Source organism: Acomys russatus, chromosome 2 (genome assembly GCF_903995435.1).
Source record: "Acomys russatus chromosome 2, mAcoRus1.1, whole genome shotgun sequence".
In the NCBI taxonomy this organism is placed as follows: domain Eukaryota; kingdom Metazoa; phylum Chordata; class Mammalia; order Rodentia; family Muridae; genus Acomys; species Acomys russatus.
The window spans coordinates 67,325,647-67,349,815 of NC_067138.1; the positions used below are offsets into that span (position 1 = coordinate 67,325,647).

Here is a 24,169-nt window from a genome sequence, read left to right on the forward strand (position 1 = left end):
ATAAGAGTGAGAAGACACTAAAATGAAATTCAGGTACTAGTTTACAGTAATGAATGCCACTGACACTCTGGTCAAAGGGTTCACTGCAGCATCACTAGGGGGAACCTTTTCTCTTCCAGGTCACTTGTATCAGAAGCCACATGACCACTGTAAATTAAAGAAAGAGAAGCAGGCAACATGACTCCAAGGCTTAATATGGCAGATCCCTAGAGCACACGTCACAGGTTATTAATAGAATTTGAAACTGTTCCATTGTCCCTGGAAAATAATGAACACATCCATCTTTTATGGAACCTATCAGAGGGCCCAACCCGCAGACCCACTGATGTCGCTCTAGGGCTGGGCTAGACCCTGGTTTCCTCATCTGTGAAATGAATGGCTGGGGCAAGGACTGGTGACATGGCTCAGCAGATAAAGGTGCTTGCTACCATGTCTGAGGACTTGAACTCAACCTCTGAGACCCAGACGACAGAAGAAAGGAACTGAGTCCCAGGAGTTGTCCTTGGACCTCCACATGTGCACCACAGCATTCATGTGTTTTCCCCACCCCAGCCCTACACATAAATAAGTAAATGTAAAAAAAAAAAAACACACACACACAAACAACAAAAAAAGAACAATTTAAGAGTCAAATTTCAAAAGAAAATAAATGGATATATGTATATATATGTGTGTGTGTATACACACACACACACACACACACACACACATATATATCAATCAAAATTAACAGTATACTGAAAGATGGTACCAATAAGAAACTGATGACTTGCACCCCCTACTGCCTTCCATACCTCAGATGACTCCATCCCGGCTCTAAGCACACTCCTAGAACTCTCACTGCCGGGGCTACTAATCTGCTATGGCTGCTGCTGCCTAGGTTCCTGAGGTGCCTGGTGAGGGAGGCCAGGCCTGGAGTGCTCAGCATTACTCCCATCAGGGAAGTCCCCCAGGATGGCACAACCCAGTGAGTGTCCAGCGAAACAGCAGCTGGGTGAGCCCTCTGTAGACAGCGCCACTATTGCTGGTAGCTAAGTTGCACCACACTTAGGTCTCCGGCTGCCTAGAGGGGCCACCATACAGGAAGAGGATTCAGTTTCCATGTGACGTCATGCGGACAAGGCAGCTCCCCAGGTGCCCCCAGTATAGTATTCTTGTGGCCTACTCTTAGTAGAATATGGAATGCATACAAATACTAGACAGGATTTAAGAGCTAAACACCTTAAAGAAATGCTTGCTGCTGGCTCATAAGAAACAGTACAACCCCTACCAGAGGCAATTTGCCACTGACTAAATCATGATGTTACCTAAAGACGACATGTAACGGGAAAGCCATAGAATAACATTCTTATCAAATTTCACATCAAATAATAGCTCATACTTGAGCCTCATTCAGAAAAAGCCACAGTAAGGACAATCAATCACAGTACTGAAAAAAAAAAAAAAAACAGCAAATGATTTAGAAATTCTAACAACTTGATAAAAAGTTTCTGCCGCCGCTTATACAAAGCTGGCTTAGAATGAATGAAACAAAAATGTAAGTCCCACAGTTCCTTTATTTAGAGACCTAATGTATACGTGACACACACAGGTGCAAGTTAATTTTACCGTTCTTATCAGTAATATTTTGAATACTATTCCTGCAGGTAGCATTGGAGAACCTAAGAGGACAGCATTCCTCTTAGGTTCATTGTAAGAATTAAATACAATTATGTTCCTTTTACAAATACTAGGTAATTGTCAATTATAATTATTGTTTTATAGCTATTATTGGTAATATATTCCAATGCCACCTGACTCTGGAAACCTTTGTTCATTTTTATGGGGGGCTTTATGGACTAATGTTGTGGGGGAGGGGCTGGCTTAGTGGCCTCTGGCTGTGAAAAGTCTAATATGCTGGCAACAGAATGACACTCAGTGTCCTTTATTGGACAGGGTGTGGTGGCAGTTGCCAATTCTGGCTGTCTGGGAACTCAGACGACAGCAGGGTCGCATAGGGCAGAAACTAATGCTGGGAATGTGAGAAGTACCTGAGAAGGTGTACAAAGGGCTCAGCTTCCCCTGGAGAGACTCAGACACCATTCAGGAATCTAAAACCCGAGGTCCAGCCTGGGACTTGCCTCTCTGCCATGACCAGGTAGTGACCAGCACACATTAATACCTCAGTTTAGCATGGATGGGTCCCATGAAGTATACTCACTTTTTGGGGTTCCTGGACCCTAGAGTCCAGTACTGAGACAGAACAGTCTTTTCCTGAGGTAGTAATTTTTTTGCCTGAAAGAATGAATGGTGCTCGACACAGGATTTCCACAAGTTTTTGCAAGATCGGTAATTTAGCATGTTGAAGGCCACAATATGTTCCCTGGATTCCGCCTAGGGGGAAGAACAGTAGAAATTTAACTTTAAAGATATAGGATAATAAAAAGCACAGTAATCAGAGAAGATGTGAAGGAGGGAGGGAACAGGCTTCCAGACACCTCCCCCGACACACCCCAGTGTCCCAGGGCTATTTTGGAGCAGGACTGTCAACCCACCATAGGTGTGATAATAAAAACGGCCTGAATCTAGGTCTCCTCGCCATGTGGGGTCCTTCACAAACACTCTTGTTTAAAAGCTGCTTATAGTTCAAGAGGGGGCTTATCTGGAGCTCCCAGCTGATAAAATTAAAGCCCAGCCTTAGGAACAGCTCTTCCACCAAGCAGACGGTAGAGGTGTTAAAAATCCTAGGGATCGATTCCCCTCTTCTTGCTGCAGGGTGAATTCAAGTGCTCAAGGCAGCCTTACCCTTGGCTTTGCCTTGGGGCGACCTGTTTTCTTTAGGTTTTCTGATTCCATACGCATTTTGGAATACATATCCTGATGTCCTTGTACTAGGGGTGGGGGCTGGGGGCAGGCAGGCAACCAGGATTCCAGGCCTTGGTACTCAAAGCTTTAGTGATCCCGTTTCTAAGGGTCCATTCTCAGTGCGGGGCCAGTCTGAGGGCATATCCTCTTTGCACAGTGGGGAAGTGGACACAGTGACAGCCAGTGACAACTATGCGGCATAACAAGACAGGGTGTGGTGTGGAAAGGGCAGGCGCCTCGGTTCCAATTCCAGCTCCCTCACTCTGAGGCTGTGGGAGCCTTGGCTTTCTCACTGAGTAAGAGTTGCTGTGGCCAAGCAAACAAACAGAGTCGTCTAGGACCCTGCTCACCCCTAACAAGCAGTCACTCTCAGAGCTCAGCTGCATGGATGCTTCCTGCTACGCGGCAGCAGGCGCTGCCAGGCGCTTGGATCTTTACTCATACAGCTCCCTGACAAGTGGCCATTACTTGAGCTTCTAGAAACAAAGTAACGTGGGGGCTAGAGGAGGTGAAATTAACTGCCCAGCGGCTCAGCAGAGGAGTCAGGAGCTGGACCTACAGAGACTGACCCACGGAGAGGACCACAGGGTCTGAAAATCTAATGGCCACCGTCTTTCCATCCTTTTTTTTTCCCCCCCTAGTCGAAATACCTTTATTCATATATAGCATGATTATCTTTGTGGAAAAGTAAAAGGCTACAAAAAGTTTGTGATGGCTCCAACTGAATGTAAAGATAAGCAAGGTTGTAGGTTCAATATATGAAAGTTAATTCTCAATGCTGACTGAAAGCATACAGTAGTAAATGCCATTTAGTAATACCAGGCCTTCCAAACTATGTATATGCAACCAGTAGTTTTTGTCAAATTTTGTTTCTCTTATCAATGTTTTAGTTTTCAGCTCATAAATTCTGTACATAACTCATTAGGTTTATCCATAAAAATTGAAAATATTTGTTCAACACGCTTTCAGTCTTTCCATCCTAAGACACAGGAAGTAATCCCTGAGGAACCGAGCGTGGGGGGAAGCCTCAACAAACGCAGCCAACACAGCAAGCATAGGTAGAACTCACCTGTTTTTGCCGCTGGTGTAAGAAGAACTTTTTCCTTTTGAAAGAAATTTTGAGTATGTTCACCCTGTAAAAAGCAAAGCAAAACAAAACCACACATAGCACAAAAAATAAAACAGGGTGCAAAGCGAACAAAGACATCGGGGCTCAGCCGGACATGGGTCCTCTATTTTGTGATCCGACTGGACGTGAGCTGCTGGGAGTGTGCGTCGGCCAAACTCAAGGAGCTCCACGGGGCCTCTGGATTGTGAGGCAGCTTTTAAATAACTAGGAGCATGGGCCATGCGCACTCTTTGCTGTTAAGTCTCTTTGTGACACTGAAGCCCTCCCTGCAGGAGCTGATGCCTACGCGGGGGCAAAGACAGCCAGTGGAGGGCAGTGTGGAGCAGAGGGAGGACAGATCTGGGTTATACCCCAGCTCTGTTACTTAATAGCCAGCCACGTGTGAAGGTCTTTACCATGTGCATAATATAGAAAGGATGTCACCAGGCATCACCAAGTATATTTTCATATGCCAGGCCACTGCCACGGGCTTTACAAGCTCGGCTTCTACTGAGTCTTGCAATAGTCCCAAACACTATATAGTCATCCTGTACCCAGTACCCAGAAGAGGAGTCGCTGCTGGGAGCCATGATCTTGGACCCTACGTTATCCGCTGAGTGGTGGCCTGTCACAGCCTCTCTCAGCACAGTCTTATGACAATTTGATGGAGTAAGTGTGTCAAATTCTTACATGATTCTTGAAGCACCACGGGCTCTCAGTGTTGGTTCATGTCATTAAAACTGGTAAATGACACCTGTGTGTGTGTGTGTGTGTGTGTGTGTGTGTGTATGTGTGTGTGTTCATGTGGGTGCATATGTAGAGGCCATAGGTCAACCTTGGGTGTCCTTCCTCGGGTGCTGTCCAGCTTATTCTTTGAGACAAGGTTTCTGGTTTGACTTGGAGCTCACCAAGAACATGAGGTGAGGCTGGCCAGTGACCTCAGAGATTAACCTCCCTGACTCCCCCCCCCACCCCACCCCAGTGTTGGGACTGCAGATGTGTACCCACAAGCTCAGTGCTAGCTCACCATTTAAACAGACTCTATTCACTATGACAAGCGACTATAATCTACACAGTATTTGGAGGAAGAAAAGAAGTTTACTGTTCTCTAGGACCATATCAATACTTTGACATAGCATTCTAGAACAGAAAGGTAGAGCAAGTAAAGTGAAAAGTCAATCATACGGCATGTCCCCAGGGGATCAGCCACACGCATGCATAACACACACACACACACACACACACACAGAGAGAGAGACAGACAGACAGACAGACAGACAGACACAGAGACAGAGACCGAGACAGACAAACAGAAAACACTTTCATTATATATTAAAACCTATTATAAGTAATCTGCTGGCAGATATGCCTACTTGACAAGTGAATTCTGGGAGTGACTACAGGCTACTCTGTAAGGACCATTAGGCCCCTAGGTTCAGTTCTTCGAGGTGGCCATCCTGGAACAGGTTACACCCTGAGCTGGGCAGGTCTTCTCCATACAGTCTGTGTTGACGGGCAGACACAGGAATTCCCATTTCTCAGGAGTCTGGGAACACACTTATCAGTTTATGAGTTCCCACCTTGGTCTTGCTGGGCACAGATTGCTTGCATGCTAATCGCTTCCTGGGGGGGGGGTTTCCCCACTAGGCTGCTGGGTCAGTGGGGGGGGTTTCCCCCACTAGGCCTGCTGGGTCAGTGTTCTGCCTTGGTGCTGCCAACTCTCTCCTAGCCTGTATTAGTTACTAGTGCAAACCTGAAGAAGGTAGATGTGACTTCCAGGCTGAAGGCCCTTCAGTGGCAGTCACAAGGAAATAGGAAATGCACTCAGTGTCTAGAGGGACAGAGTCCTGGGCCAGGTCCCAGGGATAGAGAGAACAAGACAGTGGGTACTGCCATCGGGACACTCAGAATCTACCGAAGGAGACAGGCACCAGATGATACACACAGCCACGTCCTGGTGACCACTGCACGCAGGAGAAACTAGTTCTCATTAGAGCACCAAGGATTAAGTCTATTCCAGGGTTCTATGAGGCTCTCCATGGTCAGGTCACTCTAGTGACTGGCCAAGGCACAACATGCTCTAACCTTAATCAACCATCTACTCTGGACTGATCGCTGTGTTCTTCTTGGAGATATGCACACTCTGTACCTTCTTTCTAGAATGTAGTCCCCGAGGCCAAAGCCTATCCTCTTTAGAGTCATTCCTGTAGGCTCTGGGCCCTTCTGCACCTGCCCTGTGTCCTGGCCTATTAAGAGTTTACTCTGCAGGGCTGACTGCCCCACTGGTTGTAGTTAAGAGTCTGAAGTGCTCATGTGTTTGAACATTTCACCCCCTAGCTGGTGATACGGTTTTAGGAAGCTGTGGAGCCTTCGGGAAATAAGGCCTAGCTATCAGGAGTGGGTCAGTGGCAGTGGGCCCTGTAGGCCTCAACCTGGGCTCTTTTGTTTTTTTGACCCACCAAGAGGTAGAAAGGCCATCTCCTGGCAAGCTCCTACTGCCAAGCGCTGAGCCACTCAAGTACCTTACCTGCATGGCATGCTGGATCCTCTGAATGGTGAGCCAACTTTGCTTCCCTCAAGTTGCTTCTATCAGTTATTGTGTTGTAGTGTTATGAAAACTAATACAGCACTGGCAACGGGGAACTGGTGTGAAGCTGAAGGGTAACCGAGGTTATCAGAGCGAGCTCCCGGGTAACTGGATGGCTGTTAAAAGTCCCTGTGGGTGGGTCCTTCCCAAATGCTTCCATTTACAGATCGGCTGTGCTAAGTTTTTGGCTTCCAAGCTGAAGTATCCTTAAAGGAGCCAAATCTGCCTCTAAACGAGATATGTAGACCCTGCTCACGGACCTTCACAGATTCAGCCACAGACGGAGCTGGACTCTGGTGGAGTCTGGCCTGCAGTACTGGAGGAGAGCCAGGCCCACACCCACTGCCTGGTCCTTTGTCCCTAGCAGGCCACATCTCAGCTAGCTAAGCCATGGCTCGGGTTTCATGCTTCCAGTGGGGAGCTCAAGACGCTCTTATCACCTGTCATACTGACCCTATGGCAAAACTAAGTGAGGACCATGGCACACTTGGTTGAAAATTAAATGTACTTAAAATTACTGAGAAACCAGTGTCTCTAAGTGTGTATGCCATTTAAGTATTTCCCCACAAATACAACTACTAGTGGTAGGATGAAATACAGGTCCTGGAGTGACAAACTGGATGCGAATTTCAACTGCACCATTATTAGCAGCACGAGACTGACAGCGTTTACAAAGGCCCTTGTTCTACAGTTTCCTCTGCTGCGAAACCAGGGATAAGAATGTCTTACTCAAGGCTTAAATGCGGTAAGTAAAATACACAGCAACACGACGTGGATACAGCCAACACTCAGTCATACGACAGCTGCTACTCCTGCTTAATGCCCTTAGACTTTTATTTATAGGGTCCCCCACTCCCCCTGTCATAAACAATGCTGTGATGAACATCCTCACGTCTCAGTTTGCGAAGGTTCTAGGCAGTCAAACTGAGGAACACGTATAAACCTAATGTCAAATCTGGCATGCTGGGATGGAGAGATGGCTCAGAGGTTAAGAGCACTGTCTGTTCTTCCAAAGGTCTTGAGTTCAATTCCCAGCAACCACATGGTGGATCACAACCATCTATAATGGCATCTGGTGCCCTCTTCCAGCATGAAGGCACACATGTGGGCAGAATATTGTATAAATAATAAATAAATAAATCTTTAAAAAAAATGTTTAAAAAAAAATCTGGCGTGCCACAACCCTGCCAGCCAAGTCCCCTTTCCCCTTCCTAGAGGTTTCTGTGTGGCTGCTTTTCTTTGCATTTGCACTTCTGTATCTCCCTGCAGCACTCGCTCTCCTCAACCTGTCCCCACCCCTGCCCTGCACGCACTCATGCTGTCATTTATGACAGGGTCTCACTTAGGTAGCATAATATTTCCCTTAAGAAAGCTCCCTGTTGCCTGGTACGGTAAACTCAAAGTCATCTAGAAAAGTCAGCCCACTCTCCCTTCCCCATCTCTGCTTTTGTTTCCTATAGAGTCAAAGGCCTGGAGTCAACCACAGTTTAAAAATACTACCGTCTGGCCTCTTTCAAGAGACAGAGGCTACATCCACGTAATTTTCATTACAGTATACTGGGATAACTGTTTGATTTTTATTATGTACTGTTTTAAATCTCTTAGTGGACTTAATTTGTAGATTACACTTTACCACAGGTATGTATGCTGAAGGGAAAACACACACACACACACACGGCTTGCTACTATTTACAGGTTCAGGGTTTTCCAGAGTCTAGAATTGATCGCACACATATACAAGGGGGTAGAAGGTTTCTCAACGCCAAGAGCAGCCTTGTATCAGTATCCACTAACTACCTCAACCACAAGATGACTGGAGGAGGGAAGTTAATGAAAACCTAGGTTAATCTTCCCACGTGCCAGATCTGGATCAAATTCAGAGTTCAGGGTTTACAACTTGGTGGTGAGGGAGCTCTAGCCATTCTTCAGAAATAAAAGTTTAAATTTAGAGCTAGCCTTACTTTTGCTTAGCATATTTTTAAAGCATGATTCAGACAATTTCAAGTGTTTGCACTTACCAAGGGTAGAAACTTGTGCAAATGTATTTTCGGTACACTGCAATGCCCGCAGAAGCAATTCCGATCATTAGATCTAAATTGTGCAGATCCTGGGGAGGGGAAAGGAAGAGTCCAGGTTCACCGTGTGCTACAGCCATGCTTATACTCTGCTAACTTTAAAGCACCCACGCTTTTATAAATAGCGGTATATATCCACTCAGGAGGGGGAAGTGCCTCCAAGCACGGGAAAAGTCCCCACTTTGCAGCCAATTAAGAGCAAATAGTTGGTACCTAGTTCTAAAGTGAAAACACACACACACACACACACACACACACACACACACACAGAGCATATAAACAAACATACATATCATGAGCACACACACACACAGCATGTCATAAACATACAACATGTCATAAGCACACACACAGCATACCATGAACACAGAACATGTCATAAACAAACACATAGCATGAACACAAAACACACAGCCTGTCATAAGCACACACACAGCATGTCATAAACAAACATACAACATGTCATAAGCACACACACAGCATACCATGAACACAGAACACGTCATAAACAGACACACAGCATGAACACAAAACACACAGCCTGTCATAAACACACACACAGCATGTCATAAACAAACATACAACATGTCATAAGCACACACACAGCATACCATGGACACAGAACACGTCATAAACAAACACACACAGCATGAACACACAACACACAGCCCGTCATAAGCGCGCGCACACACACACACACACACACACACACGCACACGCACACCCCACAGCGTGTCATGATTCCTGGTCCCTGGTTTAGGGGGTTACCAGATAAGATTACACACTCCACAGAGTCCTATATAAACACTTCTGAATTTTCAACCATCAGCATTTGAGAGCCACACGAGACTCAAACAGGCCTCTTTCCTGAACAGCTCTGTACAAATCTCAACTTCAATTACTGAAAAGGCTTTAGCTATTATGAAATGATAAAGAAAAATTACGCATGTAGACACGACTCTAAATCCAATTAAGAAATAAATGTTGCTTATAAATCCAGTGCAACTACACTGGCTGAGGGCTTGTGTGCTTGGCACTGCCATCTATTATACAGGCACAGAAGGAAAGCACAAAGAATTAAAGCGGTTTTAAATCCACTTGAGCATAAGCAAATTACATTCAAAGGGACATGTATTTCTGTTTTTTAATCAGATATGGGGCAGAGCCAGTTACAAGTGAGTGTGAACCTCTAACCTGCCACTCACAGGGTGGCTGTGTCGGATGGAGCTCAGGAGGGCCAGGCTGGTGGTACAGAAAACAGGAAGCACCCAGAACAGAGCTGTGTACAGCACGTCGGCTCAGGAACTGGTACATGGCCGGTGTAACAAATGATGAAGTAGGCTCGCTGTTTACGAGTATCAAAGGGCTAAGGGGAGGTACAGGAGCTGGACAGGAAGTGGTGTTGGTACAGAGGAAGTCCTGAGTATTCACACCAGGCGCCAGGCTAAAATCATACATGTAGGCAACGCCATACGGAGCAACGAAAAACAAGGCTGTTGCAGGTGTGACACACACCACGGTAACAGGAAAAGGAATTACATTGGTAAATGACACTGAACGAATGGCTCGGTGGGCTAAAAACCGGATCTCACCAGGCATTCTATTGTCTTTCAGTGTACACATTTACCCAGACAATTATAGTTTACCCTAGTGAGCCATTTAATAAATTCCCACACCAGTCCCACATCCCAGCTTCCTTCGCAGAAGAACAGAGCACGTGACCAGTTCTGGTCCCCACCACCACCACCACGCTCTGGGCATAAGTGATGTGACTTTCCTGGTTGGAGGCACTGAAAAGCTGTGTGCCACCCTCGGGCGTCTGATAGCCCCACGAGAAGACCATGACATTGTGAAGGAGCCTAGACTGGGGAGTTACTGAGTGGTAGAACTCTACTGAAAACTGCTCTGTGTGGTACCAAGCTGCTCAGATATGGGAGTGTCCACTCAGTACCGCCTCCCCAGTGTCGGGGATGCAGGCATCTATCAGCAATCCCTCTAATACCTGGAGGAACTGAGGTTGGATCTCAGCTGATCTGCCTCAAAACCCAGAATGGTCCTCTGTGTGTGTGTGTGTGTGTGTGTGTGTGTGTAATTGATTTATTCATTTTATTTTATGTGCCAGGGTTTTACCTGCATACATGTGAAGCACCCTGTTTGTTCTTGATGCCCACAGAGGTCAGAAAAGGGTATCAGATCCCCTGGAACTAGAGCTATGGATGGCTGTGAGCCAACATATGGGTGTTGGGAATCAAACACTGACCCTCTACGAGAGCAATGAGTACTTTTAACCACCAAGTGAATTCTTTCTCTTTTGAGATACGGTCTCCATTTGTATACCAGGCTGTGTTAGAACTCACTACATAGCCCAGGCTGGCCTCAAAATCACATCCCCTTTGCCTCAACCTCCCTAGCACCCGGGCCTGGTCGTGCACGATGGTAACCCCAGCACTGAGGAGTGGGGACCGTGGATCCCTGATGCTCAGCGGGCAGCCAGACAGTAGATATCGGGTTCAGCGACCGATGCTCTTTTAAAAGATAAAGGTGGAGAGTGACTAAGAAGACGCCAACACCAACTTCTGGCTTCCATAGGCATGTATACATCTTACATCTAGCTATACCTACATACTGCTACACATGCACACACACAAACACGCATACACATAACTTACACACACCATACACAAACATACACATGTTACCGTGTTCGAGTAAGCAGCTCGAATAATGCTTAAGATGCAGCAGGGAGCTTGGCTCAGTAAATTGCCACTTTAAAATGGAGTCATAAAATCATGTGACTGCAGAAGGGGGGGGGGCGTTTGTGGGGAAGAAGGGGGTCCAGGGAGGAGAGTCTAGAGAGGGTGATGAGTGGTTTAAACACGAGCAAAACACAATGCAATGCGTACAGGGCAATGAACACCTCCCCTGCACTGTTGAGCTGGAGGCCCTGGCTGCCTCAATATGACTATATAGCTGAGGATGACCTTGAACTTTTGACCCTCTTGCTTCTCCCTCCCGAATGCAGGGATCATGGGTGGACACCAGCACCCCCAGCTTAGGTGGGGCTGAGAATTGAACCCAGGGCTTTATGAATGCTGGACAAGAGACACCCTCAGCCCCAAATCATCATTTTAAAAGACAGAAAAAATGGATTTTGCCCATTTAGATTGAACCATAACATGGAATGGTGTTGGAAAGCTTGTAAGTTTCCTATGCCCTAATCCCTCAGAAGTGTGAACAAAGCAATCAACTGAATGACAGCTAGGAATCAGACACTCAATAAAACTTTCCAAGTATCTCTCTCTCTTTTTAAAAAAACTAATTTATTTTAGATTTGTTTTATTTATTATTTTGTGTGCATGAGTGTTGTGCCTGCATGTATGTCTGCGTACCCCATGCGTGTCTGGTTCCCAATTAGACTGTGAGCTGCCATGTGTGTTCTGGGAATCGAACCCAGGTCCTCTGCAAGCACGTGCTCTTAAACGCTGAGCCAGTTCTCCAGCCCCCAAGTTTCTTTTAAAAGGTCTTATTTGTTACAGTGGGAGAGAAACAATCCCCCAAGGACCTTTTCAAGCTTACATAAGTAAAACTAGCCAATAGTTTTCTAAGCTAAAGGGTACATACTCTGCCGCCATGAAGCTCCACTCCGTAGAATTCAAGGGTCCGAGCTATGTTGATGTAGCAAGATTCAGCTTCTGACTGCTTTAGCCCACTGCAGAAGAAAAGAGAAAATGCAAAGCTCACGCAATAGGTGGAGATTAACTCGAGCTTTAAAAAAAAAAAAAATTAAAAATACCTGGAAAGTGTTGGTATAGCCCTCTGTAACAATTACTAAAAGCTACTAAATGCTTTGGCTTAGTCCCCCTAAGCACTCCAACTTTAATTTCTAATGAAGCAGGCTTTCCTTCTTGTCCATGGAACCTGACCTCCTCTAGACCCCTCAGGCTTTTACGAAGAAATACTCCCTCACTTAGTGGGCTCTCAGAGAGGTCTTCAGACAGTGGAAACTATCTCTCGCCTCTCAAAACGCCTGCCCTCACTGTGCCAGGTCGCTCAATTAATAGGTGATCTTTCATCGTTTTTTTGCCTGCCTATTCTCTCAACAGTGGCCTCATGCTTCAGACGCCAGTGGCCCTTGTGCTATTTTAGGATGCTGACTTCTGTCCCAGGAGCAATTCCGGGAGAGAGGGCTGGCAGCTCCCTCTAAGAAGGTACGCTGGTAGCTTGCCCTTTGTTTTTATGGCCTTCCTAAGAAATGAGATGGTCTCTGGGGAGCTGGTCTGGGTCAGCATGGTCCCCAGTTAATGGGAACAGAACAGCTGCCACAGTAGCTTTGAGTCACGTGATGAGCGGGAAGTTTGTTAGAGGCAAAGCTGGTGCCAGGGCAACTCCCAATGTGGAGGACAAGCGGCAATTAGGACCCAGGACCCAGGACCACTCACCCCATCAGCTCTCCAGTGCACCTGCCTCTCCATTCAACAACACCTGAGGGAAGGGCTTGTTTTATTAAAGAGGGTAAATGGCTAAAAGCTATGCCTGGCTCCGTCAGCTTGTAGGCCAACCAACCAAACTGAGAATGGGCATTTCCTTGAGGAATTAACTAATGCCCATGACATCTCGAAGGAGGAATGTGCCAGCTATCGCCCTCACATTTTTTTTACGCTTCACAAAAAACCGCAAGCGATGCTAAACATGTACTTGCCACCATTCCATCTTAAAGGTTCAAAAAAAAAAAAAAAAAAACCATAGGAAGACAAGGAAGCATTAAACACAAAGTGATGAGTTATCTATAAATACCCAGCCTGAGTTCCTAAGCCCCTCCATCCTACCCCTGCTCCGCACCCCCCCCTCCGCCACAACTGGCCCCGCCAGTACCCGCACCTGTGCTGTTCATGGAGCGACTCCACCTTGCTTAAAAAGTCGTCGTTTTGATCTGGTATGAACTGGCTGTCGGCAAGATAGCCTGGATGGTGTATGGAAGGATTAAAGTCTCCAAAATGAGCTAGTAAGACACAATGAGGAAAAACCATAATTAGCCTTGCCTCTTCCGTGTGGTCTGCATCAACAACCCGTCGACAACATCCCAGGAAACACCTTCCGTGGGGACAATTTCTGATAAGCTTCCAGCCAGGTGAATCAATGCCTCATTAGTTTCCAATTCCACGCTTCTAATCTGAACCTCTCTCTCTCTCCTGCTTAGGGCTAAATTCCATGTAAGTGCAAGGGTGGCAGGTGAAGGGAGGAGGTGGCTCAGCTCACAACAGTGTGCTGAGAAAGACACTGCTGGGATGTTCTTACAGGGCACCCAGAGAGGGAGGACTAACACAGCTGCATTGCAGTTGACATTAAAGAAGAAGCAGCTGAGACGAAGGGAGAAGGGACCCCGCCCCCAATACAGGCTACTTTCAACAGAGTAAAGACCTAGGAGATTAGGGATCTATGCTAGCGCCTACTCCCCTGCCTGCCCATCCAGTGAGCTGCCGAGGCTTCTCTTGATGTCCTAAAAGGCCCACAAAGTGCTGCAGATGCTTTCCCCAAGCCTAGAGGCAGAGACCTCTTTAATTTTCCTGTTGGTTTCGTTGACTCATATAAGGTCATCTGAAGCATCTATTTGCTCATCTGTCTTGTTACCTACTCGCCCTAACCCAGCTTCCATTCGACAGGACCAAACTATAAGCTTCTCGCTTTATCAAAAACAATCGACAAACTTTTTGATCAACATAGGACCAGCGAACCTTCCTTGCAGGGTAGTTTTTCCACTGGAAATCTAACTAACGCTGCTACCCCGTGCAGAGCTCTGGGATAACCACTAGGGGGAAACAGTTAACAGCCACATGCATACACATTTGCAAAAAGCCCTGGGGGGGACTGGGCTGAAAGTGGCGTCAATGACATCATGTCACCAAAGGGCTTGAACAAATGCCCCCTATTCCCCGCCCCACCCCACCCTGGACCAGAAAAAAAAAATCAACGAGCGACTCTTATTAAACAGACAAGAAGAACGAACCAAAGGCTTGCATGCATACACTCACACCCCAGGAACTGTCTTATCTACTTGCTGAACACATGCCCCAAACTCCCAGCCAGGTACTCATGTGTCAAGTGACCAATCTGGCCCAACGGGCAAGTCTTCCACCTTCTATTTTTCTAACTTGATCTTGGAGCCTCTACTCGGGGCTCAGTCCTCTGATACTTTTCTAGACTCCCTTCCCCTCCCCAAGCAGGACAGGGCACACTGTGCACTCTTCCCTAGAGCCAGCATCCCCAGTAGGAGGAGAAGCTTCCTTCATCCCGAGGGTAGTACAGAGCCTACTTGTGGCAGCAGCTCAGAAAGCATCACAGACTATGTCCTTCTCACACCTTTCCCTGTGCCTCAGAGACCCCTGACTGGCCAGCAGCAACCTTCAGCCACTGGGCTGGAAGTCCTTAATAAGAAACTGCTCCGGTTAGCAAAAGCAGATAGGACTTAAATACTTGACAGCCATCTTGGAACAACCTGATAGAATGGAGTTACTATACCTTCTGGGCCACTAATTTTATATCTGAGTTAGTCCTATAAGAAATGTATGCAGAGGATGCAAATACACGTGTATTTATTTATCAAGACTAGAGGAAAGCAAAGAGCTTATACCTCAAACCGTGTCTGACAACCTACCGTTTCTTAGCAATGTATAGTTTTCTACCTTAGCCGTCTTGCACCCGTTAGGCTCTCATGACTTCCTCCAGTCACCATTCCATCAGTCTTCCACAGGATGTCTTTTGGTTTCGGTTTTGAGACAGGGTTTCCCTGTGTAACCTTGACTGTCCTGGACTCGCTTTGTAGACCAGGCTGGCCTCGAACTCACATTGATCTGCCTCCCAAGTGCTGGGATTAAAGGCGTGCGCCACCACGCCCGGCTCCACAGGATGTCTTAAACATAGGTCTTTAATTTTTCTCTAACTATAGCTTATTGTTTTTCATGGGCACAACTTTTAAACTTAAATTTTTATTTTCTATGGCACGCGTGGAGTTCAGACGACACCTTTCGGGAGTCAGTTCTCTGCTTCCACTGTTGGCTCCTTGCTGGAGCTCAGGCCGGCGGGCTTGGCCGCAAGAGCTTTTATGCAAGGAGTCATCTCGCCCACCCTATAGACAGCTTCACAGCTTTCTTCTGGACCGTCTTGAAAAGACACTAAGAGTTAAGACTTCGCTAGGAGTTCTTTGTGCTCTCTTTCCTACAGTCCTGCAACGTGGAACAGATACTTCTAGTCCTGCTTGCCGTGAGAGGCCTCATGCAGACAAGAGGAAAAGCCAAGACCCAGACAACTTGACTGTCATCCCTGTTCTTACTGATTCAGTTGGTGTTGGCTTGGCTTTAAGGAATTTCTGGCTATGGGCCACCTTCGAGCACGCTGTTTAATTTGAAGCGGCCATATCGCACAAGCATCAGGGACGTGTCCATTTTCAAGTGGGAAAGCCAGGTGACGTCCCAGGGACAAATGAACAGGGTGAGGTTAAACTGAGCACAGTTCTCTCCTCTCCCTCAGCCCTGATGTTCTCTCTAGCTGTGAACAGCCAGCCCTTGGCTTCAGTGTGAGATAAGTCCCTACCTGTCACTGATCAGCCCAGAAGAAATGGGAACCACAAGTCTAGAGATTGATGAGGACACGCTGAGTCTGGCTATGGGTCACCACACGGTCGACACCACCTTAATCACAGCAGCCGTGACAACGGTCCAGAGCCTCACAAGATGGAGTGAGGAGGGGTCATCAGCCCTTTGCTTGAGAGTCCGACCACTCGTTCTCTCCAGCCCCAGCTCTTCCTGCTCTCAGAAGCTGCTATAGTACACAGTAGGTGAAATGTTAGCTGAAGGGTGGCTCCATCCACGCAGCTTTGGGGAGGGCATCCTCCATGTAGGGTGGGGCTCTGGTGATGCAGCACTTTCTGAGTCAGCCACCACTCTTTTTATGTATAGGCCCTGGGGATCCACTAAGCCTGGATTTAGTGAAGTGTTTTTGGTCTGTTGTTGGTTCCCTGTCTCCTGGTCATGGCTTCTCAGGAAAAGGCATACACTGACATTTCCCATACGGATGCACCACGCTGGTCTGTCCTAGAGGTAACACAGAGAGAGGGCGGCCTCTTTTGAGCTTCCTGTCATGAGGAGGCTGGTGAGACGGAGCTGACGCTGGGTGTACCTTACAGTGTGGAGGCTTGCTGTATGCTCAACATCATCGGGTCACCCAACATCTGCTTTCCCCCACTGTCTGGTTCCATGCAGTAGGCAGGAACAATCCTTGTTTTTCACCTCCCTTATTCCTGTCCTTGTCGCTAAGGGAGGGAGTGCACCTGGGGGTTCCTCAGTAGTCTAAGGTTTCCTTCCTTCCTTCCTTCCTTCCTTCCTTCCTTCCTTCCTTTCTTCTTTCCTTCCTTCCTCCCTCCCTCCCTCCCTCCCTTGCCATTATGTTTCTGTGATCCTAGTAAGATGAGTAATTTGGCCTGTACCTGCTCTGAGGCCTGACCTTGCTTTCTTAGCTACCTGCCATGCTGTCGGCTGAGGCTTCTGGAAAGGTGTGTGTGTGTGTGTGTGTGTATGTTGGGGGATGGGGTCTCTCCTCAGTCTCATGCTATACCATGTGACTTCATACAAGCAACACGGTGTTCTGTGCTGGCACCACCCAGCTAATAGTGAAGTATGGCTTGTTCAACTGGAGAAGTGTGGAAAGAGCAAAACCAAGACTGGATTTCCAAGACTTAGTTAGAAAGCAAAGCAAAACAAAACAAAACAGCCCCCACAGAAATAGCTCATTCATTTTTTATGCTGACTATATATTAAAATAATATTTTTAAATGGGCTAAATAAAATATTCAAATTATCTTCTACACACACACATTTTTTAAAGGAGGGTCTCATGTAGGCTAGTCTTGAACTCACCATGGAGCTGAGGATGACTTTGAACTCATGATCTTCCTGCTCTGAATGGTCATAGACCACTATACAACCCATGAGCTACACTGAAGCTCTGAAAACAAATTCATAAGCTCTCGGTAGCATTTTAGACAGGCATCAAGCCAGCAGCAGGAGCACCTTCCAGCAAATTCCTGAACCTGGCCAGGTCTTGGTTTCATTTGCAGAGGAGGTGAGGGCTATGAATATTGTTCCACTGGGGTTTGTATGGAGACCAGATCCAAATACCTGGGCAGAGGCTCTGGAAAAAGCTGGTTGTAGCTGCCTACTGTTTCATAGCTCCCTGGGAGGTAAATACCACACCACTCCCTCCCCCAGCACCACTGTCCATCTGATACCCCAAGCAAGAGAGAGTGTAGCTCAGGTTAAAAGTTCTACCATTAGGACAGCAAGAGACGTGCTCTGTGCCAGGCATCCTGGGGTCTAAGAGACTTCCTCAAAGAAAGCAGCCAGTGGCTTTCTCCATATGCTAACTGGAATGAGCCGGCCACCAACTTCCCTCAGGACTTACATTGTACTGCATAGGATGCTAGAACCACCGCTGAGTTGAGAGGGCAGGTTAACCTGTCAGGAGAAATAAAGATTAGCTGAGTCAGATGAACTGCAGACACTCAAATCACAGATAACCCGTGGCTGCCTGTTCTCCATTAACTGTTAAACGAGCAACAACGTGAATCTTTAAGGCAACCACAACACAAACTGATCTCGAATGGCACATGGAAAACATTAGAGTTTTTTGAAGATAAAAAAAAATTTAACTTTTGGTTTAAAATTATAACCATCATAAATACCAGGAAGCAAATGGACAGTACGCTCATATTGTAAAAGGAAAACTGAGAAAAGGGTATCTGAGATAAATATGCAGACCCGAGACTTTTTGTAGGGCTCTGACTACCTCCTCGAGTCCTGAGAGACTCTAGGATTCTTAGGTACCTCCTTCCTGGAATGGTGATGCCTTATCATATAGAAAAACAGAAGAGAGGAAAGCCAGGTATTGTGTATTTTAGCATTTGCAATTTTGTAATTAAATTGCTTAGGGCCCTAACTACTGACTGTTCCTAAGCCTTGCTGGGGCTGGCAGGGTTCAAACATCTGCCTGCCTCTCTGCCGTCTGCCACCCAACTAGAAAGCCACAGACTTGCCACGCAATTGTCTTCGTTTCCAGCTCACCACACTGTCCTGGCAAACGCCTGTTCTCAGTGACGCTACCCGTCTTTATTGCTCTCTTCTTCCCATTCAAACCTGGCTCTGTTCTACTAAACAGGTATGGAGCAAGGGCCACTGCTGAACAGAAAGAAGGACGGGCTGGGAAAAGTTAGGGTCAGCGACTAGGAGAGGGAGCCAGCCTTCCCAGCAACACTGGGAGATTTTTTAACACTGGGGAGATTTTAAAAGTGTCTTCCAGCCCCGCGGCAAGTTGAGAGAACATGCAGTTTCCATGGCAGCCCGTGAAGTTCCCACGTGTGAGTCATCCCATTTGCCAGTCTAATCTAGTTGTTCCCCCAGCAGTCTCCCTGTCTGTCTGCTGTGCCCCCTCTGCTTCTGAAGGTGCACATGGAGGCAGCACTCCCTATCTGAAGGGCCCTGACCCCACGGGTAACTGTGTGTCCCTGTAGATGCGTGCATGTCTCTCCATGTCTATGGATGTATCTAGGGTTTGCTCAGCATGGATACATTTTGAGCCCCAGCATTTTCAGGAGAGCAGAGAGACAGACACGTGATAAACACCGGCCGTCACTCTCCTAGTAATGAACTTCACTTAACATCTGGTCCGTGCCTTTGCTGGAAGATGGACAGCTAGCTGAATGGACTATGGGGGCTCAGACTGGACAGAAAGAGCCTATGGAGACTGAAGAAAGAATACACTTTCCAAAGAACGACTGGTGTTCAAAATACACAGTGTAGAACAATGACGGCCTCCACTCTCCTCTCGGCATGCCACATGCTCCTGTGCTTATTTCTTTTTCTCCGCGGTTCAGGTCCCTATGTGTGAAGGGAAGGGAATGCTCTGGATGAGCTGCCTCTGCAGAGAAGCGATGGTCCCGCAGTGCTGGCCCCCAGTGACTATTCAAACAAGTCAGGAGACTTGACATAGCAAGGAAACTGCTAACCGCACGACAACATCTTTGGCCACAGATGGCTTGATCCACACCTGCGATGAGCTTGAGAGCGGATGGCGAGGGCCACCTGGAGACCCACTTGGAGACCCACCTGGAGATCCACCTGGAGACCCACCTGGAGATCCACCTGGAGACCCACCTGGAGATCTACCTGGAGACCCAACAAGACACTCTGGGTGTCTACTCCAAGGTGTGGATTCCTACTAACTTATCTGGAAATCCCAAAGGGTATCTCGTTTGGAAAAACAAAATAAGGAGGCCAATGTAGCATTGGAGCTTGATGTATGGAAAGGCTGAAGGGGAGGCCCCGGCCTGGTGGCCAGCACAGGCTGCCTATAATGGGTGCTAGAACAGTATTAATGAAAAACAAGGTGTCTGCATGTAAGGGTGCCACGGAACAGATTTCCATGACTGCCAAGAACAGCCCAAGACGGGAGGTGGGCATTGCAACATGGAGCTCTCCTGAAGTAATGAGGCTACCTGGGAAAAAAGGAGCCTCGAGCACTGTTTATAGCCTGTGCTGGAAGAGGGATTGGGGAAAGCATGCAGAGAATTCAGGAAGATCCCGTACTCTGTGACCACTGACAGTCAACGGTTCTGCTGGCCCCTTCAAGGAGGCTCCTGTCTCTGGCTGGCAGGATTGCAGCAGATGGAAGCCCTGGTCTCTTCCAAGCTCTCCTAGTGCACATGGCCACCATCTCTGCAGACATAGCTCTTATAGCAGCCTGTGGCCTGCTTTAAGACCCTGCAGCTGCTCTCTTCCATCTGGTGGGCGCGAAAGACATGCTTCCACTGGGCATGAAAAGACTGAGAGACTCTCTCTCTCTCTCTCTCTCTCTCTCTGTTTCCCTACAAGTCAACCACATATGGCTTCCAGCTGGGGTGGGGGATGGGAGGACCTTCTTACTGTCCAGGGAAATCTGATTTCTCTTGTCTCCACCAACCCTAAATTTGGCTTACCCCAGAACCCCACAGAGACTTTTCTAGGCCATGGGTGGCTGCAGCAGAGCTCCTGAAATCCTGGGCCAACTGGGATTCCCCACTGCCTATACGGGTCTCACTAGCTTCATGGGCTCCTGTCTCATGCCACGCGTCATGCCAGCCTCCTTGTGGTGCAGCAGGCCAGTGGCTTCTGATGATCCTCTGCAGTAGAACCAAACTCACAGCAGGAAGCGGGGATGGGGAGAATGGAAGTGGATGGTGCTCTTTTCCTGCTGCCTTTTTAAAATTTTTTTATTATTTTTAATTTTTATTTATTTATTTATTTTTGATGGTTGCTGTTGTTTGTTTTTTCATAAGTCAAGAGAATGCTAAGGGGCCGGCAGACAAGAGAGCTCAGCAGGTAAGGGCTGGTGACCCAAGTGTTCAATCCCTACAATCCATGTAAACATGGAAGGAGAGCCAACTCCCCATACATGTACTGTTGTGCATACATGTGCACATGCACACACAAACTCATTCCATATCTAATAACGAACAAACTTTTTTTTTTTTTTTTAAAGATAGATACTATTAGGATTTGGAAGGCAGGGTTCTGTGGGCTTGGAATTTTTAATTCCCTCTCTGGCCGCTCTCAGACACCTTCCAAGCACTGAGTGGCCTGGTCGCACCCAGAATGATGGCTCCCAAGCAGATGTTCCTGTGCGAACACAACTCCTACCAGAGAGAAGAGTCATTACCCACAAGGCCCACGGGCTCAGAAGGGGCTCTTACTTGCACCTATATCTACTTGAACTGAGGTCTATTTTACACTCAGGCTCTTCCTTTCCCCTTGAGAATCCCCCAGGTCTTTACCAGAAAGATCGCTGTGTGCTTTGTAAGACAACTGTAGTAAAGTGGAGTGAAAGTCCTTCACCGTTAGCCTCTGCAAACCAAGATGGGAGTTGAAAACAGCCTAATGTACAGGCCTTGTCTAAACTGAGCACTGGTGTCAGGAACACATGCTCATTAGATTGAACCAGGAATCTCGCTAGACTGACAGGGAAAGAAGAATACAGAATTCTTATTACCTTCCTTCAGAAACATCCATCTTCAGTTGTAGGAAATACAAATGCCTAGGAAACAAAGGTGTCTGTTAACAAATGCTCAAAAACGCAATAAGCAAGCAACAGCAAAAATGCACATTTGAAAAATATAATACATGCAAACACCATTTTACCTATTTGCAAACTGCCTAGATATCCTGTGCTAGGGAGGGCTGATGGGATGGATGAGGTAGGAGCCAAGGGTGTCCCAGCTGCCTGCTGCATGAGCCTTCAACTAGGCCTGGGGACCCACAACATTCTGTACAAGCTACCCACGCACACTCACGGGCCACTGTTCTAAACACCTCACGGGCACCTCACAGCCCCATTCGTGTGTGTGAAACTGCTAAGAGGAGGTGGGCCTGTCAAGATCACACCTTGGCAACACATCCAGCTGAGCTTTTTGCTATAGCCTAAAAACTATGGGTGCTGGAACAAAAAAGTCTTGGAAGCTTAGCTGCCACGACCTGCAAGCAGCCGAGTTAGCTCTCAAAGCCCAGAGCTGTCCCGAGGGCAAAGCATGTAAGTCCCCTCTGCCCTGCAGGCTGCATGTTTTCTGCGGGACAAGGAGGCCACCATCAACAGCCCTGGCCAAGGCCAGGAAGCACCGTGGAGGCATTTATATTTAGGGACGCGGCATACATGTGACGCTTGGCTCCCACCTCCCACTCTTTTTTTAAAACCCAGATTCAAGCGGATTGACATTCCAGGGTCTGGCCAAAGATGACAAAGGGAGACCTCTTGAAAGCTAATACAGACAGTTCAGAAGTGCTGGGGGGGGGGGGGGGGAGGAGAGAACTCGCTCTGGCAATTTAGACAAACCAGTCTCATATTCCTCGGGGTTGAGAAAGGTCAGGGAGCTGGCTGGGTTTAGACCTGGATGCAACTGCAAGCTCTCTCTGCAGGCTAAGGCTGGGTGCCTGATGCTCTAACGCTTTCTTCCTCATTTCAGCCTCCCAGTGAATCTGCGAGGTTGGTATGCCATCTCTATTTTAACCTATTAAAAACTGTATGAGAAGGAACTCGCAAATTTAAAAAAATAAATAAAAATCACACTACAAAATTAGGCAGACCTAAGAAATTGTATGTCTCAACAGACTCTCTAGAGTCAGAATTGCCAATCTGGGGGAACGAGGCTCGGAAGTTACATGGATCATCTTGTCTTCCTTTACCCTGGGCATAGATGCTACGAGAACAGTCTCCGTGGGCTACACATCCTTCATTGCTAAGCTGAGGACCTATGTTATAACTCTGATATAACCATCACCACTCTGTGTTGTGTGGAACGCTGGGCGCTAAGAGGTGATATTATTCACAAAGACGTACAAGTGGCTAACCTTTCTGTCCACTTGACCAGATTCAGAACAGCCGTGGCAACAAGGCCTCTTGGGTGTATCTGATGGCATTTCCAGAAGGTTTAACTGAAGATGGAAGACCCACCCTGAATCTGGGAGGCACGAGCCCACGGAGGAAGTGAGCTGAACACCACTATCTCCTGACTGTGGGTACAATGTGATGAGATGCCTCACACCCCCACAGCCATGCCTTCTACCGCAATGGACTGTAGCCTCCAGAACTGTGAGCCAACGCAAGCCTTTCCTCCCTTAAGTGGTTTCTTTAAGTATTTGGTCACGGCAATAAAGAAAGCAATGAAAACTCTTGTGCTAACTCATGGCTATTCAGTAGCGGGATCTTTTTTTTTTTTTTTTTTTCCCCCCCCACCCAAGAGAACATAACCAATTCTTTCAGTTGGTTTCTATGTTTATCCAAGCTAACATTCAACCAGAATTAAGTGTTCTTTCCTCCTGGAAGAATACCGGGAGGAAGGAGAGGGGGCGGAGTTATAGATGATCTACTGATAAAACCTGGTCTTCCACTGAAGGGCATGAGTGAGAGCACACACATGCAGAGGTCCTTCATCAAATGCCACCTGGTCCTTTGGAGAGCAAATCCGAATCAACCCCACATGCGTGGAAATAAGAGTCACAGGGTGCATCCCAAACTTAGGGAGGCTTTGTCATTTTCTTCAGGGAGCTCTAATTGTAATTGGAGATTGTCAGCAAGTGGAATGCTGCTTAGAATGATCTAAATTTATCAGGAACAGCAGTTGTGGAGGCTCACAATAAACAGACATTTAAGTACCCTTGAGAATAAAGGAAAGCCATCAATGGGAGAAACTTGGCACATCTAACTTTAGAAACGTTTGACCCCCTTTGAGAATGTGTGTATCCCACCAGATCCTGTGATGGCTAACTGTCAAGATGAACACAGCCAGAATCATCTAGGAAGAAAGGCTCAATGAGGTATTGTCTATATCAGGTTGGCCTCTGGGTAAGTCTATGGGGATAGCCTTAACTAAGTCAACTGATATGTGAGGACCCAGGCTGTGGTGGGTGGCACCATTCCTATGCAGAGGCTCAGAAACTGCATAAGAGTGAGGAAACTGAGCTGACCACATGCAAGCAAACG

The 24,169-nt window shown here is 47.2% G+C and overlaps 1 protein-coding gene across 8 annotated transcripts in view; it reads right to left on the bottom strand.

Moving 5' to 3' along the window:
- The window catches only part of Ptpn3 (protein tyrosine phosphatase non-receptor type 3), a 149,812-nt gene that overhangs the window by 43,061 nt on the left and 82,582 nt on the right, over positions 1-24,169 (bottom strand). For 7 of the 8 annotated variants that reach the window (XM_051162301.1, XM_051162326.1, XM_051162309.1 and 4 more), the window contains 7 exons: positions 21,686-21,730; positions 18,068-18,120; positions 13,493-13,613; positions 12,236-12,323; positions 8,558-8,646; positions 3,914-3,977; positions 2,201-2,373 (listed from right to left, as the gene is read on the bottom strand). In XM_051162301.1, coding sequence (XP_051018258.1) covers positions 2,201-2,373; positions 3,914-3,977; positions 8,558-8,646; positions 12,236-12,323; positions 13,493-13,613; positions 18,068-18,120; positions 21,686-21,730 — 633 coding nt within the window. Of the gene's footprint in view, positions 1-2,200; positions 2,374-3,913; positions 3,978-8,557; positions 8,647-12,235; positions 12,324-12,407; positions 12,726-13,492; positions 13,614-18,067; positions 18,121-21,685; positions 21,731-24,169 lie in introns of those variants that run through there. The other variant, XM_051162352.1, reaches the window with a different exon arrangement.